Source organism: Musa acuminata, chromosome BXJ3-5 (assembly GCF_036884655.1).
Source record: "Musa acuminata AAA Group cultivar baxijiao chromosome BXJ3-5, Cavendish_Baxijiao_AAA, whole genome shotgun sequence".
Lineage (NCBI taxonomy): Eukaryota > Viridiplantae > Streptophyta > Magnoliopsida > Zingiberales > Musaceae > Musa > Musa acuminata.
In genome coordinates this window covers 29,858,102-29,876,839 of record NC_088353.1, presented here as the reverse complement: position 1 = coordinate 29,876,839, position 18,738 = coordinate 29,858,102, and the positions used below count along the sequence as shown (strand labels likewise).

At 34.2% G+C, this 18,738-nt stretch overlaps 1 protein-coding gene across 1 annotated transcript; it reads right to left on the bottom strand.

The window, feature by feature from the left end:
* Window positions 1-15,517: 15,517 nt before the first annotated feature.
* LOC103985138 (uncharacterized) lies at window positions 15,518-16,209 on the bottom strand. Its single transcript, XM_009402762.3, has 2 exons — window positions 16,060-16,209; window positions 15,518-15,978 (listed from the first exon to the last, which is right to left on the bottom strand). Exons 1-2 carry the CDS (start codon window positions 16,118-16,120, stop codon window positions 15,650-15,652), a joined length of 390 nt encoding a protein of 129 aa, XP_009401037.1. The 5' UTR covers window positions 16,121-16,209; the 3' UTR covers window positions 15,518-15,649.
* Between the last annotated feature and the right edge of the window lie 2,529 nt (window positions 16,210-18,738).

The window sequence follows — 18,738 nt, the reverse complement described above, 5'->3', positions numbered from 1 at the left end:
GAAAAGTATGGGCTTTGACTTTGAAATCTAAAGATCAGGTACTCGATGTTTTCAAAGAGTTTCATGTCAATGTTGAAAGAAAAATTGGTGAATTATTGCAGGTACTCGAGTAGATAATAGTGGTGAGTACAATGGTCCTTTCGAGAATTATTGCAGGTTCCATGGTATTAGGCTTGAAAAAACAGTTCCTAAAACTCTTCAGTAAAACAGTGTGGTAGAAATGATGAACATAACATTAAAGAAAAGATTAGGTATATGCTTTCTCACGAAGTTACCTAAGTCATTTTGGGGGGAGGTTGTGAGAACTATAGTTGACCTGATAAATTTTTCTCCATCAGTTCCTCTGAAAGGTGATGTTCCAGAGAGAGTATGGAAAGGAAAATATATATCTTATAAATACTTGAGTATTTGGGTATAAAGCATTTGTTCATATTTCCAAAGATGAGAGGTCCAAGCTTGATAATAAAGCAAAAGCATGCATTTTCTTGGGATATGGTCATAAAGAGTTTGGGTACATATTATGAGATCTAGTGAATAAGAAGATTATTAGAAGTAGAGATGTTGTATTTCTGAAAGACCAATTATTTGATAATAGTGATAATATTGAGAAGCCAAAAACCTTTGTTTATATTACTTAGAGTTTGGGTCCAGTTCCTTCACCTATAGTTCACAATGATCCTGGGGGAGATGAATAAGAAGATTGTGGTGAGAATGTCAATGACGATGCTCCTACATTTGATGATGTTAAACCAATTGAACAAGCACCTCCACCACTAGTTGAGATTTCATTGAGAAGATCCACAATAGAGCCACAACCATCTACTAGATATCCTATACATGAGTATGTTATGTTTACTGATGAGGAGAGCTAGAAACTTACAAAGAAGCTAAAGTCATGCAAGAAGAGATAAGATCGTTGCTTGAGAACGACACATATGACTTAGTAAAGTTGCCTAAAGGAAAAAAATCTCTCAAGAATAAATGAGTTTACAAATTGAAGACTGAAAATAATAACTCACAACAAAGATATAAGGCATAACTAGTTGTGAAAGGATTTAATTAGAAGAAATGTATTGACTTTAAAGAAATATTTTCTCTTGTAGTGAAAATATCCTCTATCAGAGTTATTTTTGGTTTGGCTACTCGCTTGAATTTAGAAGTTGAGCAACTTGATGTGAAAACAGCATTTCTTTAAGGTGACTTAGAAGAAGAAATTTATATGAAGCAACCAAAAGGTTTCAAAGTCAAGCGAAAAGAAAATCTAGTGTACAAGCTTAGGAAAAGCTTATATAGACTTAAACAAGCACTTAGACAGTAGTACAAGAAGTTTGATTCCTTTATGATGAGCCAAGGGTACAATAAAACCACATCTGATCATTGTGTGTTTACAAAAAAAATTTCAAATGATGATTTCATTATTCTCCTACTATATGCTAATGATATGCTGATTGTTGGCCATGATGCTAGTAAAATTGAAAAGCTTAAAAGAGAGCTAAGTCTTTTGCTATGGAAGACTTGAGATCGGTAAAATAAATACTTGGTATGAAGATTCTTCGTGATAGGGAAAAGGGAAAGATTTAGCTATCTCGGGAGACCTACATTGAAAAGGTTCTTGAAAGATTCAACATGAGAAAAGCTAAAGCAGTTTGTTCTCCACTTGCAGGTCATTTCAAGTTTAGTTCGAAATAATATCTTACAAGTGAGGAAAAAAAAAGAAGAAATATCCAAAGTGTCTTACTCATCTGCAGTAGGCAGTTTGATGTATGTTATGGTTTGTACTAGGTCAAATATAGCTCATGCAATTGGAGATGTCAATCGATTTCTCTCTAATCCAGGTAAGGAACATTGGGCAGTAATGAAATTGATATTAAGATATCTAAGAGGTACTTCCAAGTTGTTAGGAATGAGTCGGCACTAAGAGGGGGGCTTAAATTAGTGCAACGGAAAGATTACGTTGGTTTAAAAAATCTTCATTCGATTAAAAACAATTTCAACAAAAATCATTTCAGAGAGATGTTAACTTTGAAATCATATTCGTAAGTATAATGGAAGTAAAGCAAGTAAGTAGTTTGTAGTGAAGGTAAATAGCAAGAATAGAAATGCAAACCAAGTTTTTATGTGGTTCGGTCGTCGTGACCTACATCCACTCTATCGATTTCCCTTCCGTCGAGGCCACCGGCATCCACTAATGATCTTCCTTTAATAGGCGAAGATCAACATCTTTCTTACAACTCTATTCTTCTTTTGCAGGCTCAGGAGAGAATTTTTCCACCCCCTTTTTACAAAGCTTCCCTTACACTCTCCCTTAGAATGGTCTCTAAACTTTAGGAGGAGGGACTCTATAATTTACAAGGGTTTTCAACTTTAGAAACATAGAGTTTTTATTCACTTTTCTTGCTTCTTTATGCAGGAATAGCTAGGGTATTTATAGACCCCAAATGACTTCAAAAATAGAGCTAAAATTTAAATCCCCTATAATTTCAGGGTACGAGCGGTACCACCACCTGCACTAGGTGGTACCACTGTCTGCAGCTTGACACTGGGTGGTGCTAGCACCCAGTCTAGTGGTACCATCGCCTAGAAGACTATATAGGTAGTACCACCACCCAGATTGGTGGTACCACCACTTGACAAAATCTCGAAGACTGTGTCATGACGGTTTCACTTGTTTTGTCATTGTTTGGGCCTTTCTCTTGGCCCAACACAGCCCAAACTTGGGCCCAACTATCTCTTAATTTGGTTGGCCCAATTCTAATCCCAATTAGCAAGCTCCTAGATTTCATGATGATCTTCTTGGCGAGTTTCGACGAGCTTCTTTGGTAAGCTCTAGGACTTCTAGATCAATTCCGGCAGAACTTCTGACGAACATCCGAACTTTCGACGAACTCTCAAACTCTCAATAAAATCACGTTCTTGACTCTAGGACTTTATTTTGCTTTATGCCTTGCTATCGTAGTTAATCATGCGCACATAAAAACCAACTTCGACCTAGACAATTATCACAAAGCTTGAATCATGTTGTTCGGCATGTCATTGGTTTATCAACGCTTCGTCCGATTCTTCGGCGCATTGCCCTCTTTGTAGTGTATTGCCAAATCGGCCAGTTGACCTCCACAACTTCGACATCCTTGGCGCAATATCTGTTCTTCTTGGCCTGATGCCCGAATTCACCGCCCGAAGCCTTCTGTCGATATATCGACCGATCCTCCGGTCCGACGTCTAATCTTTTGACATATTTGCTCCGACCCAACATGATTCTTCCTGCTTCAATTGCCTCTCCTTGATCGAAGCTTCCTACGTCACTCAAAATAAAAATTAAATCATAAACACTATCAATTGGTTTCATCATCAAAATCTGAGATTAAACAATCTCTCCCTTTTTGATGATGACAACCAATTGATAACGGAGTTAACCTTAACTCCCGGAGTTTAAACAAACACCCTCTATCAATATGTCATATTGATAGAACTCTTGGATTCAAAAATCCAAGCAACATGTTATCATAAACTTATGCAAAACATCATCATACTTCTCCCTCTTTATCATCAACAAAAAGGAGAAGTGCAACTATCAAAGTGTTTGAGATATTAGTTCAAATTATTGCATAATAAATATAATCTTCCATTTTATGTAAGTTAGCAAAAATTTGTTAAGTACTACATCATATTAGAATATGTAAGCTATTACGTTTTAGATATGCAAGGTAGTAAGATAGCAAGTTCTACAACATACAAGCTAGCAAAAAGTTTTTTCATCATTTTAGAAAGTGTAAGCTAGTAATATTTCGAAAGCAAATGCAAGATAGCTTTCTTGCTTTTGAGATGAGCAAACTAATAAGTTTTGCCTCTCTTTGCGATATGTATGTTCGTAATTTTTGCTTTTCTTTAGATGTGCAAGCAAGCTAGCAAGTTTTTATCCTTATAATTTGTGAGCTAACAAATTTTACACATATGAAAGTTGGCAAGATTTTTGCATCTTTTGAGATGAGAAAGATTTTTGCTTCTTCTTGAAATATATAAGCTAGTTAGCAAGCTAGCAAAATTTGCTCCCCCTACGTCATTGTCAAATAGAAGGGAAGAATACAATATTATAATTCTTTTCCCTTTTTATCAATCTTCACATCATGACAAAGGTAAAATATCAACCTTATTTCAATATGTTTGTGCATTATCATAGTTTCAATTTACAACATGCATAATTTTAAAACTTTACATATCATTCTTACTCTATGCATGATACTAAAAATAAATTAATCATCATATCATACATGATACTTATAAGCTAGCAAATTTATATCATTTTAGAGCATCAAAACAATATCATTAGTATTTCATTCATTCATATCATCACATGAAGAATATCAAGAAAAATTAGGTGATGAGATACACTTCAAGAATACAAGGAATTATACAAAGACAAAAAAAATCATTTCATGAAATATGAGATCATGTGAATACCAAAAGATATGATTCATTTTGACAAATCTCCTCTTAAATATTTAAAGATAAATCTTAGGAGATCAAATAATAAAAGATATTCAAATAAAATTTTAAGTCATTAATTTCGAAAAAGATATTCTCTTTAGTAAATCGCGAAAGGAAATGTAGGAGAAAAAGATTTCAATTCATAAGAAATCTTATGATTCATATAAAAAATCTCTTCTTTAGTAAAATACCAAGAAAAATCGTAGGAGTACAAAAAAAATATCTTGATTAAAAAAATCTCAAGTAATTCTAAGAAATCAAGATAAATCTCATTTAAATTCAAATCGTCAAATTAAAATCATTTTCAAGAGATTCTAAAGAAAAGATAGGTTCATTAGTCTCTCCTTTTTGAAAAGTTGATAAAGTAGAGAAATTTGTCAAGGAGAAATATTTCTTCTTTTTAGTGTTTCAATTCATAATATTGATTTCATAGAAGCATGCCTTTTTCATTTATGTCAAATAAAAACATGCATCAATGTTTAGGATCGAAAAATAAGTTTCATCATAAAAACCATCCATCTTGTTTATAACTAAAAAAGTAATTTTCATTGCGACAAAGATCAATAAGCCATGAATCATAAAAATTATCATGCAGAATTTCACGTTAAGCATGATATCAAACCTCTTAACATTTTCATTAAGACATCATGGTTTCAATCAAAATAAAAAATCATCAAGATGCACATTATTTCTTTTTGAAAAACATACATAGGATTATCATTAGATTTAAATCTAACATTTTATTCCTTTAACATAAAACATATAATTTTCATTATCATTTTCAAAATTACTATCATGATCCCAATTTTTTACATTGTTATTACATTATTAAACATGCAATTTTTAAGAAAAATAATTTTTCTAAACTAAATTAACAATAACTCATGAAAAGCATTATATAATTTCAAAGTAAACTAAGGGTATTTTGATTACCTCATCGTCGAAAGTTGTTACGGCGTAGTTTGGCACCTCGCCTTTGTTGATTTTATCATCGTCTTCGGATGAGCTCGATTCGTCCCAAAGTGGTTCCCTCTTCTTGCATTCATAGCAAGTAGTTGTGTTCTTTTTGTACTTTAATTTTTGTTTCATGAACTTTTTAAATTTCATAGTGAGGAGTTCAAGTTCATTATCACTTGAGCTTATGCTCAAGTGATCTTCGATTGTTCTTAGTCTGAAATCCTTCATGTTCTTTGGAATGTTGTTCTCGAGTTCGTTTTGTGCCACATGTGTCATAAAACTTATTTCATAGGTCATTAAAGACTAAATTAATTCTTCGATTGGAAAATGGTTCAAATCTTTTAATTATTGTATTATCGTTACATTCAAATCCTAATTTTTAGAAAGTGATCATCAAACTTTATTAACAATTTCAAATTTTGAAAAATATTTGCCAAGTACTTTTAAATCATTGACGACATCCATCAAACGGGTGTATATGTCAATAATGATTTTGCTTGGCTTCATTCAAAATAGTTTAAAATCGTGCATTAAAAGATTGACTTTAGAATCTTTAACTCTAGTAGTGCCTTCGTGTGTGATTTCAAAAGTGTGCCAAATATCGAAAGTCGTTTCGCACATAGAAATTCGATTGAATTCTTTTTTGTCTAAAGCGCAAAATAGAGCATTTATAGCTCTAGCATTTAAATAAAAAAAAATTTCTTCAAATCATTCAAATGGTTCATTGGAAGAGAAGACCTTCGAAAATTACTTTCGATAATATTCCATAAATTCAAATATAATGAAAGCAAGAAAACTCTCATTCAAGTTTTCCAGTATGTGTAGTCCGTCCCATTGAACAAGAAAGGATGAATGAGAGAGTGACCCTCTTAAAAGCCGAAAAGAGTCATTTCTCTTTAGGTGTTAAACCAAATGAGAAAAACGTGGCTCTGATACCAACTGTTAGAAACGAGTCGGCACTAAGAGGGGGGGGTGAATTAGTGCAGCGAAAAGATTACGTCAGTTTAAAAAATTATCGTTAGATTAAAACTTATTTCGATAAAAATCATTTCGGAGAGATGTTAACTTTGAAATCGTATTCGTAAGTATAATGGAAGTAAAGCAAGTAGTTTGCAGTGAAGGTAAATAGCAAGAATAGAAATGCAAACCAAGTTTTTATAGTAGTTCTGTCGCCGTGACCTACATCTACTCCGTTGATTCCTCTTCCATCTTCCGTCGATGCTATCGGCATCCACTAATGATCTTTCTTTAATAGGCAAAGATCAACCTCCTTTTTATAACTCTATTCTCCTTTTGCAGGCTCAGAAGAGAACATTTACTCCCCCTTTTTATAATGCTTCCCTCACACTCTCCCTTAGAATGGTCTCTAAACTTTAGGATGAGGGATTATATACTTTACAAGGGTTTTCAACTATAGAAACATAGAGTTTTTGTTCACTTTTGTTGCTTTTCTATGCATAAATAGCTAGGGTATTTATAGACCCTAAATGACTTAAAAAATGGAGCCAAAATTTAAATCCCCTGTAATTTCAGGGTACGGGCAGTACCACCGCATGTACTGGGCGGTACCATCGCCTGCAGCCTGACACTTGATGGTACAACCACCCAGTCTAGTGGTACCACCACCTAGAAGACTGTGCAGGTGGTACCACCACCCAGACTGGTGGTACCACTGCCTGACATAGTCTCGAAGACTATGTCATGACGGTTTTACCTATTTTGTCATTGTTTGGGCCTTTCTCTTGGCCAACATAGCCCAAACTTATGCCCAACTATCCCATAATTAGGTTGGCCCAATTCTAATCCTAATTATATACTAACTATGAATTTTAAGACATTTACTAAGCTAAACAAAGTCTGTAAGTTTAGGTTTCTTCCGGTGATCTTCCGGCGAACTTCCGATGATCTCTTGGCAATGTTCCAGCAGATTCCCGGTAAGCTCCTGGACTTCACAATGATCTTCTTGGAGAGTTCCAATGAGTTTCTTTGCCAAGCTCCAGGACTTATCGGTCAATTCCGGTAAAACTTCCGACGAATTCCCGAACTCCCAACGAAATCACGTTCTTGACTCCGGGACTTCATTTTGCTTTATGCCTTACTATTATAGTTAATCATGCATATATAAAAGCTAACTTTGACCTAGAAAATTATCACAAAACTTAAATCATGTTGTCCGGCATGTCATTGGTTCATCGACGCTTCGTCCAATTCTTCGGCGCATCGTCCTCTCTTGCAGCCTATTGCCTAATTGGTTAGTTGACCTCCACAACTTCGATATCCTTGGCGCAATATCTACTCTTTTTGGCCCGATGCCTAAATTCATAACCCGAAGCCTTCTGCTGATACGTCGACCGATCCTTCGGCCTAATGTCTAATCTTTTGACATGTTTGCTCCGACCCAACATGATTCTTCTTACTTTAATTGTCTCTCCTTGATCGAAGCTTCCTGCGTCACTCAAAACATAAATTAAATCATAAAACTATCAATTGGTTTTATCGTCAAAATCCGAGATTCAACAATCTCCCCCTTTTTGATGATGATAACCAATTGATGACAGGGTTAACCTTCACTCCTAGAGTTTAAACAAACTCCCCTTATCAATATGTCATATTGATAAAACTCTTGGATTAAAAAATCCAAGCAATATGTTATCATAAACTTATGTATAACATCATCGTACTTCTCCCCCTTTGTCATCAACAAAAAGGAGAAGTGCAACTATCAAGTGTTCGAGATATTAGTTCAAATCATTGCATAATAAATATAATCTTCAGTTTTATATAAGTTAGCAAAAATTTATTAGATACTATATCATATTAGAACATGCAAGCTATCACATTTTAGATATGTAAGGTAGTAAGATAGCAAGTTCTACAATATACAAGCTAGTAAAAAAAATTATCATTATTTTAGAAAGTGTAAGCTAGCAATATTTCGAAAGCAAATGCAAGATAGATTTCTTGCTTTTGATATAAGCAAACTAATAAGTTTTGCCTCTCTTTCTGATATGTACGTTTGTGATTTTTACTTTTCTTTAGATGTGCAAGCAAGCTAACAAGTTTTTCTCCTTACAATTTGTGAGCTAACAAATTTTACGCATATAAAAGTTGGCAAGATTTTTGCATCTTTTGAGATGAGAAAGCTTTTTGCTTCTTCTTGAAGTATGCAAGCTAGCAAAATTTGCCCCCCCTATGTTATTGTCAAATAGAAGGGAAGAATACAATGTTGTAATTCTTTTCCCTTTTTATCAATCTTCACATCATGACAAAGGTAAAGTATCAACCTTATTTCAATATGTTTGTGCATCATTATAGTTTCACTTTACAACATGCACAATTTTAAAACTTTACATATCATCCTTACTCTATGCATGATACTAAAAATAAATTAATTATCATATCATACATGATACTCATAAGCTAGCAAATTTATATCATTTTAGAGTATCAAAATAATATCATGAGTATTTCATGCATTCATATCATCATATGAAGAATATCAAAAAGAATTAGGTGATGAGATATACTTCAAGAATATAATGAATTATACAAAGACAAAAAAAATTATATCATGAAAGATGAGATCATGTGAATACCAAAAGACATGATTCATTTTGATAAATCTCCTCTTAAATATTCAAAGATAAATCTTAGGAGATCAAATAATAAAAGATATTTAAATGAAATTTTAAGTCATGAATTTCAAAAAAGATATTATCTTTAGTAAATCGTAAAAGGAAATGTAGGAGAAAGAGATTTTAATTCATGCATAAGAAATCTTATGATTCATATAGAAAATCTCTTCTTTAGTAAAATACCAAGAAATATCGTAGGAGTACAAAGAAGATATCTTGATTAAAAAAAATCTCAAGTAATTCTAAGAAATCGAGATAAATCTCATTCAAATTCAAATCGTCAAATCAAAATCATTTTCAAGAGATTATAAAGAAAAGATAGGTTCATTAGTCTCCCCTTTTTGAAAAGTCAATAAAGTAGAGAAATTTATCAAGGAGAAATATTTCTCAATTCATAAGATTGATTTCACAGAAACATGCCTTTTTCATTTATGCCAAATAAAAACATGCATCAACATTTAGGATCGAAAAATAAGTTTCATCATAAAAACCATACATCTTGTTTATAACCGAAAAAGTAATTTTCATTGCGACAAAGATCAATAAGCCATGAATCACAAACATCATCAGGCATAATTTCACATTAAGCATGATATCAAACCTCTTAACATTTTCATTAAGACATTAAGCATGGTTTAAATCAAAATAAAAAATCATCAAGATACACATTGTTTCTTCTTGAAAAACATATATAGGATTATCATTAGATTTAAATCTAATATTTTATTCCTTTAACATAAAACATGTAATTTTCATTATCATTTTCAAAATTACTAGCATGATCCCAATTTTTTTACATTTTCATTACATTATTAAACATGTAATTTTTAAGAAAAATAATTTTTCTTAACTAAATTAACAATAACTCATGAAAAGCATTATATAATTTCAAAGTAAACTAAGGGCATTTTGATTACCTCATCGTCGAAAGCCGTTAAGGCGTAATTTGCCACCTCGCATTTATTAATTTTCTCATCATCTTCGGATGAGCTCGATTTGTCCCAAAGTGGTTCCCTCTTCTTACGTTCATAGCAAATAGTTACGTTCTTTTTATTCTTTAATTTTTGTTTCATGAACTTTTTAAATTTCATAGTGAGGAGTTCAAGTTTATCATCACTTAAAGCTTATGCTTGAGTAGTCTTCGATTGTTCTTAGTCCGAAATCCTTCTTGTTCTTCGGAAGGTTACTCTCAAGTTCGTTTTGTGCCACATGTGTCATAAAACTCATTTTATAGGTCATTAAAGACCTAATTAATTCTTCAATTGAAAAATAGTTCAAATCTTTTGATTATTGTATTATCGTTACTTTCGAATCCTAATTTTTAGAAAGTGATCGTAAAACTTTATTAATAATTTCAAATTTTAAAAAATATTTGCCAATTGCTTTTAAACTATTGACGACATCCGTCAAACGGGTGTACTTGTCAACAATGGTTTCACTCGGCTTCATTCGAAATAGTTCAAAATCATGCATTAAAAGATTGACTTTAGAATCTTTAACTCTAGTAGTACTTTCGTGCGTGATTTCATGAGTATGCCAAATATCGAAAGTCGTTTTGGACATAAAAATTCGATTGAATTTTTTTTTGTCTAAAGCGCAAAATAGAGCATTTATAGCTCTAGCATTTAAATAAAAAGTGTTTTCTTCAAATCATTCAAACGGTTCATTAGAAGAGAAGACATTCGAAAACCACTTTCGTTAACATTCCATAAATTCAAATCCAACAAAAGAAAGAAAACTCTCATTCGAGTTTTTCAATATGTGTAGTCCGTCCCATTGAACAAGAAAGGACGAATGAGAGAGTGACCCTCTTGAAAGCCAAAAAGAGTCATTTCTCTTTAGGTGTTAAATCAAATGAGAAAAATATGGCTTTGATACCAACTATTAGGAACGAGTCGGCACTAAGAGAAGGGGTGAATTAGTGCAGTAGAAAGATTACATCAGTTTAAAAAATCATCGTTCGATTAAAACCGATTTCGACAAAAATCATTTCGGAGATATGTTAATTTTGAAATCATATTAGTAAATATAATGGAAGTAAAGCAAGTAAGTAGTTTGCAATGAAGGTAAATAGCAAGAATAGAAATGCAAACCAAGTTTTTATAGTGGTTCGGTCGTCGTGACCTACATCCACTCCGTCGATTCCTATTCTATCGAGGCTACCGGAATCCGCTAATGATCTTTCTTTAATAGGAAAAGATCAACCTCTTTCTTACAACTCTATTCTCCTTTTGCAGGCTCAGGAGAGAATCTTTACACCACCTTTTTACAAAGCTTCCCTCACACTCTCCCTTAGAATGATCTCTAAACTTTATTAGTAGGGACTCTATACTTTACAAGGGTTTTCAACTCTAGAAATATAGGGTTTTTGTTCACTTTTCTTGCTTCTCTATGCAGAATAACTAGGGTATTTATAGACCCCAAATGGCTTCGAAAATGGAGCCAAAATTTAAATCCCTTGTAATTTTAGGGTACGGGCGATACCACCGCCTGTAGCCGGACATTGGGTGGTACCACCACCCAGTCTGGTGGTACCACCACCTAGAAGACTATGCAGGCAGTACCACTGCTCAGAGTGGAGGTACCATCTCCTAACACAATCTCAGAGACTATGCCACGACGATTTCACTTGTTTGGTCATTGTTTGGGCCTTTCTCTTGGCCCAACACAACCCAAACGCCCAACTCTAATTCTAATTATATGCTAACTATAAATTTTAAGATATTTACTAAGCTAAATAAAGTCCATAAGTTTAGGTTTCTTCCGGCGAGCTTCCGGTGATCTTCCGGCGAACTTCCGATGATCTCTCGGTAATGTTCCAACGGACTCCCGGCAAGCTCCTGGACTTCATGACGATCTTCTTGGTGAGTTCCGATGAGCAACTTTGGTAAGCTTTAAGACTTCTCGGTTAATTCCGGCAGAACTTCCGATGAACGTTTGGACTTCCGACGAACTCTCGAACTCCCAACGAAATCACGTTCTTGACTCCGGGACTTTATTTTGCTTTATGCCTTGCTATCATAGTTAATCATACACACAGAAAAACCAATTCTGATCTAGACAATTATCACAAAGCTTGAATCATGTTGTCCGGCATGTCATTGGTTCATCGACGCTTCGTCCGATTCTTCGGCGCATCGTCCTCTCTTGCGGCCTATTGCCCAATCGGTTAGTTGACCTCCGTAACTTCGATATCCTTAGCACAATATCCGCTCTTCTTGGCCTGATGCCTGAATTCATAGCCCAAAGCCTTCTACCGATACGTTGACCGATCCTCTGGCCCGACGTCTAATCTTCTAATATGTTTGCTCCGACCCAACATGATTCTTACTGCTTCAATTGTCTCTCTCTGATCGAAGCTTCATCCGTCACTCAAAATACAGATTAAATTATAAACATTATCAATTGGTTTTATTATCAAAATATGAGATTCAATAGTGTTTATATTTTGATAGTGATTAACCTGTGCTAGAGGGATACATAGATGCATACATGACAAGTGATACTGATTTCAAGAAGTCCACTTCGGGATTCTTGATGACATTTGCAGGGGAAGTGATCTCTTGGCAGTTTAAGTTATAGAATTGTGTTGCTCTATCAACCAGAAAGAGAATATATAGTAATTACTAAAGCTTGCAATGAAGCTTTATGGATAAAAAAGTTTTTATAGGAATTGAGCTTGAAATAGGAGGGATAAACTGTTTATTGTGTTAGTCAAAGTGTCATTCACCTCTCGAAGAATTCAACATACCATTTTAGATCTAAGTATATTGATATTAGATATCATTGGATTCGTGATATACGTGAGATGAGATGAAAGAATTGCACTTGGAAAAGGTACATACCAATTAGAATAGATGTTGATAAAGTTTTTGTCTAAGGAGAAGCTTGAAGCATATATGCAAAGAGCGGGCCTAGTACAGCCCATCATATAAGTTGAAAGGGGAGAATTGTTGAGTCCAACCCATATGTGTGCTTGAATTAGATGATTTGAGCATTGAGCCCAAATCTGATTTATTAAAAAAAGAAAAAGAAAGAAAAAAGAAATTATTGAGATATGCACGGTGAGGACAATGAACAAGTGTGTGCGTGCAGTGAACAGTGGGCATGAGAAATAAACAGAGAAAGAAAAGGAGAAAAAATTTTAAGATTTTTGGGACTTTTGCTAGATGATCGAGCAACTAAATTTTATTGGATTTATGCTACTCTAGTTAATATTTATTTTTGATAACAAATTAGTATTTTGATGAGGAACAAAAAAAGAATTATTCTCCTATAAAAATTTTTTCCCAACACGTCCAAACTCAAAGTTTTCATGTAACTACTCTTTGCCTCGAAAGTCACTTTAACAAGAGGATTCTCACCCCTTTGAACAAATTTGTGCGTTTAGCAACATATTTACATATGCATTGAAGGCCTAATACATATATCAAAGTGTGAATTAGTATTTGATAATTTTTTTTCAAATCGTATTTGGACCGGATGTTGTATTGGAAATATTGATGCTACCCCAAAGTAACATTAATATTTCAACATTTACAAGATGCTAATGTAATTTTTTAAAATTTGAAAGTGTCTTGTAACTTTATCTAAAACTATGAAATTACCTGAATGATTTAGTGAAAAACTAATATGATTTATATTTTATACAAGGTGATTTTTTATTTATTTATTTTTAAGAATTATTTTATATTTATTATTCATTTGGCCCCCACAAAAATTTTTTATAAAATTACATGCATTTATTTATTTATTTTTATTTTATTTGAATAAAAAAATATTTTTATAAATAAACAATAAAATTATTAGAAGGATAAATTTATCATAAAATATTTAATTTTATAATTTAAAATATAATTTTATAAAATAATAACTTCGTAAATATATATTTAAAATATAGTTTTCATGTATTGTTTATCAAATACTCAAAGCATTCTATAATTATATATATATACAAGCGCGGAAGGAAGATATTATGTTTTGGTTAGTACTAGACTAATTAAGAAAAAGTTTCAACAAATGGGAAACCAATAAAAGATTGATTGTAATATTTTTGGAACAACTTGAGTTGAAGAATTTGAGACTCAATTTATGGAACAGCTTGAATAAAGAAATTTGATTTTGTTTGACATTGTGTAGATTCATTCCTAATACCTAGCGGTCATATACTTGTAATATGACCAGCTTGAATAAAGAAATTTGATTTTGTTTGACATTGTGTAGATTCATTCCTAATACCTAGCGGTCATATATTTGCACATTGAGCAGAAGGAAATAAATGATAACATTATAATTTTTTGGTAATGATTTGCTGGAATGGCATCAAAAATAAAATTTATTGACATCAATAGAATTGAATCATATTCGAGTTTCAAAAAACTCAAAATAAGAGCTTGTACTTGTAATATTTCTTCTTAGAGAACTTAATCATCAAGTCTCATTGCGAAAGCAAAGTACAACTTCTCATTTACTGAGACAACTAGGAAACAACAGTTCTATGTGTCCTAAAGGAAAACAAGTAAATAAAAGATCAACCAGGAACACATGAACTTTTCTCAAGGAAGCATCCAATGTTACAGATGCAACCTTTTCAAGTGTTCCAAAGCTGTCGTTCAAAGCCTTACAGTAACTGTTTATTGTCTCATTCGGTGCCGGTTTCACTTTTCCTTGTAATCCAACTCGCCTTGTGTAGCTTCCGAAGCATCTTTATTGCTTGCCATCTGTAGTCTGATTACTTGTATTGGGTGAGGTTTCTGAGTTCTCATAAAATAAAAAGAGTATGCCAACATTACTATTATGAACCTTTGTAAGCATGTATTTCCTCATGAAGTGAAATGTGAATGCTGTTTCTTTGGCATTACCTCATTAATGGTCCATCTACATTTAGTACGAATGAGGTATGATTCTGTTCCAGTTTTGATGCAATTGTCATATAATCTCCATATGCTAAAAACCTTAAATGATGGTCATTTATATTCTGAAGCCTTAATCTGACTAATTACCTATAGAATATTTATAGTTTTTCCTGGCTTCTAGTGCACTGAAGGCTCAAAGCTACTTGATAACCAATAACCCTTTCTTGAAACTTTGTGAGCATTTGGTGTGTAGTGGACCAGTTGCTGATGTCCTTGTCTACATGAATAGCTGAGCTTTTCTTGGGTGTTCAGCGAGGCATCTCATGCAGTCCACATGGGATGTGGGAAAGACAACCCATTGTCGTCTTGGATTTTGACATCCTCAGATGGAGACCATTGGGATGCATGTGATCCTGAAACAAAAGCTTGCGAGTAAAGGAAAGCTGAAATGTTTCAGATGCATGCATCATCACATATGCCATCATAATGTCTTCGTGTTATCAAAATCATAAACGTCATATATCCATGAGTTATAGACTCTGTTACTGATACACAATGCTTTTGATCGAACAAGTAACGTTCACATTTTTGGACTTGTCGCGAGCCTCCTCTTGCTGCATTTTACAGCTATGCATTACCAATTCAAAAGGACAGGTTTTCATCCCTTTGCTACAGTAAAAAGAAAAAGATCATGAACAGAAGGAGCATAGTCTTTCTTCAGTGGCAGTTCTGGATTCGAGTGCTGATCACAGGGAAGTCTTGGGGTGTCATCCATGCATACTTGAACTTGACCGGCGTCCTTCTCGAGATCGGCCGACCATCACCGACGATACACCTCTCCTCATCCACCGGCCTGATGGCAAGGCGGTTGACCGGCTCGACGCTACTCAGGCCGTAGCACTGCAGCAGCACCTGGGATTGCAAACACTTGCAGTTGTTGCTCACCATCACCTCGTACTCCGGCTTCCCTTCGACGATGCCTCCTGTCCTCGTCTGAGATATGGTAATGTCAGATGGGCTGCATGATGCTCCTCGGCCTGCACGAACTGCACTCGCCAACTGATGAGTTCGAAACTGATGGCTGCAAACGGAGGACTGGCTAAAGGAACAGAAGAACTACTACTTACCTCCAGTAATGATGCAAAGAAGAAGAGCAGCGGCCAAGAAGAGCTTGAGAGAACTCGCCATTGTTCCCCTCGCCGTGTTATATGCTGCAAGGAAGTCAAGCGGAGCTTATTTATAGAGAGAGGCCTGGAACGAATGGGTTGGCTTTCTCTCAAATGTATTCCTGCATAACCACATGCAATGATTGAGTCGGTCGGCAAGTTTGTAGAGAGAGGAGTCCTGAGTAAACCATGTAAGTCGGAGATGACAAAATCTCAATCATCCATATCCAACAGCTAACGTGATTCGATGTCCCCAAACAGGGTTTATTTTCTCTTCCTTTGGCTTCTTTGAGATCCAGAAATAAGAAAGGAATTGATCCAAACATAAAATCTGAGCACAAACCATAGCCAAGGGTGAATGCAACCGGATGTTCTGATAGCCAAGGGTGAATGCACATCCATATCTTGGGAGCTTCCTGTCATGCATTTGTTGTCTCTACTGGCTGATGATTTGATGTCGTCGTCAAGAGAACAAATAAACAATCGGTGCTGCATTCATGACGGGATTCAATCAATGATCATTTTCCTTCTGTTAGAACATGGGAATTCCCCCCCCGGGGGCTCACATGGCATGTGACCCCTATGGATGAAGATGAGACTTTCTTTCAGAATGCATGTGGATGCGCAGTCAGCAGAGGTGCGGAACAGTGTGAGAAAGCTACATGTTGAACGCTTCAATCTGTCATGTTCGTCTATGGTTTCATAGCAGTACGGATATTTGTGACCATGTTCCGAGATTAGTAATTGATAGAATATAGTCGTACAATACCAATGACATTTCTAACAAGTTACAGGTTCTGACTCGAAGCAAGATAAATGCAAGATCTGAAAGAAGACTCAAGCATGTGTAGTATGTATATATCAATATGAAGTTCCATGCTCACAAGGAGGGATCGTTCCTTTTTCTCATAACAAGAGTTAAACAAGTTCCTCTCTCTTTTTCTTTTTTGGTGCATGAAAAAGCTTTGATGATGGTTACTTGGAAAATAAAAAGAATACAAGTCTTTCTTGATGGCAATGTCTGAACATCATAGCCAAAGAATGCAAAATAGATGTTTTTTATATGATGATGCTAATGACAAAATCTATTCGAATCTGATCCCACCTCTGTTATGAAAAATTTTGATATTGGAATTAATAATGATAAAGAAAACAAAAAGGGTTTATCTTTGAGGACAAGCAATCATGGAAGAGGAAAAAAAAAATCCACACCTTTTAAAAAATGTGGAAGATGGGAATCAATTCTCCGACATCCGAGAATGGCATTCATTGATACATGGTCACCATGTGTAAACCAAGATACGATCAAGGGATGAATCTACTCCAGAAAATATATATATATATATATATATATATCTACAATAATCTGGAAAAAAAAAAAACCCATAGTTGTATACTATGCATATGCTAATCAAATAGCAAAATACAAAGAAGAACCTTGATAAGCATCTTATGGATCTAATTCACAAACGATGTGGTGCTCTTCTCAACATGACAGTTGATTGAATGATATCCTTGCAATTATAAACTATCTTCCTGGTTGCGGTAGTTAAGGTGGAAGTATCAATGATGATAAAAGGGCAAAAGATTAATGAGTGAGTTGTCTGTTGACTTGCCTTGGTGGACAAGTTGCCATCCTTTTTTGACTTTTTGAGGGCCCACTCTAATGTAAAAGAATCTCCAACGATCCATGTGATAGCCACAATGTATTGGGAACATGCGGAAGGTAGCTCATATCAAGATTTATACTAAGAGTTAGTCGTGCTAAGTCAACATTTGTACCACGTTTTTTTCTATTTTTTTTGTCAGGGATTGTAATTTAAATTTGATTAGAATTAAATTAAAAGTTTGAGATAAATTAGGAGTTTGAGTTGAAGTATGAGTCCTTATTTCATTAGAATTATAGCTTTGTGGTTAGGTCTATAAATATAAATAGATTGCGTTCTATTCACACCAACCTATGTCAAGAGAGAGATAGAGCGTGGATGCAAAAAAAATGAGGGTGAGGTACCTTTAAGCACTATCTATAAGCTTTCAAGTAATAGAATTTAGTTTTGATTTCTCGTTTAATCTCTTTCTCTCTTCTATCTTCTCAAATCTTGGTCTCTGTCAAATTTCTCTCCCAACATGGTATCAAAGCCCTGATTAGATCCTGTTTAGAGAGAGAAATAGCACTATTTAAAGAGAACTAATGTTATAGAGAGAGAAATAAGACTGTTTAGAGAGAGACATAGTACTGTAGAGAATCAAATAGAACTATTTTAGAGAGAGAAATGGTAGAGAGAGAAGAATTCTTGATGTAGTGCTCATGATATTGATAAGAAAATCATCAACATGACTCTTTTTAATAATATAATTTAGTTTTAAATTTCTCGATTCACTGATAAGAACTATGATCGCTAGAGCATCCAGATGAAGATATTTTTTAAATACCAAGATACTCAGGATATTATTAACAAAGGTTTTACGTAGCCTAATAAAGAAGAAGAAGATTCCTATACCCTAAATCAGAAGACTAAGTTGAGAGACCATACAAATAAAAATCAAAATACTCTTATCTTTATTCATCAAAATATAAATCCTAGTATCTTTAAGAAGAATCTTCTCAATTTAAACTTTACATGATACTTAGTCCACCCT

What these genes read in the sequence shown, in the direction of transcription:
- LOC103985138 (XM_009402762.3), bottom strand. Translation starts at nt 16,120, where the DNA reads ATGGCGAGTTCTCTCAAGCTCTTCTTGGCCGCTGCTCTTCTTCTTTGC. An exon ending in TCTTTGCATCATTACTGGAG is followed by an intron (nt 15,979 to 16,059) that starts GTAAGTAGTAGT and finishes TGGCGAGTGCAG; the next exon opens with TTCGTGCAGGCCGAGGAGCA.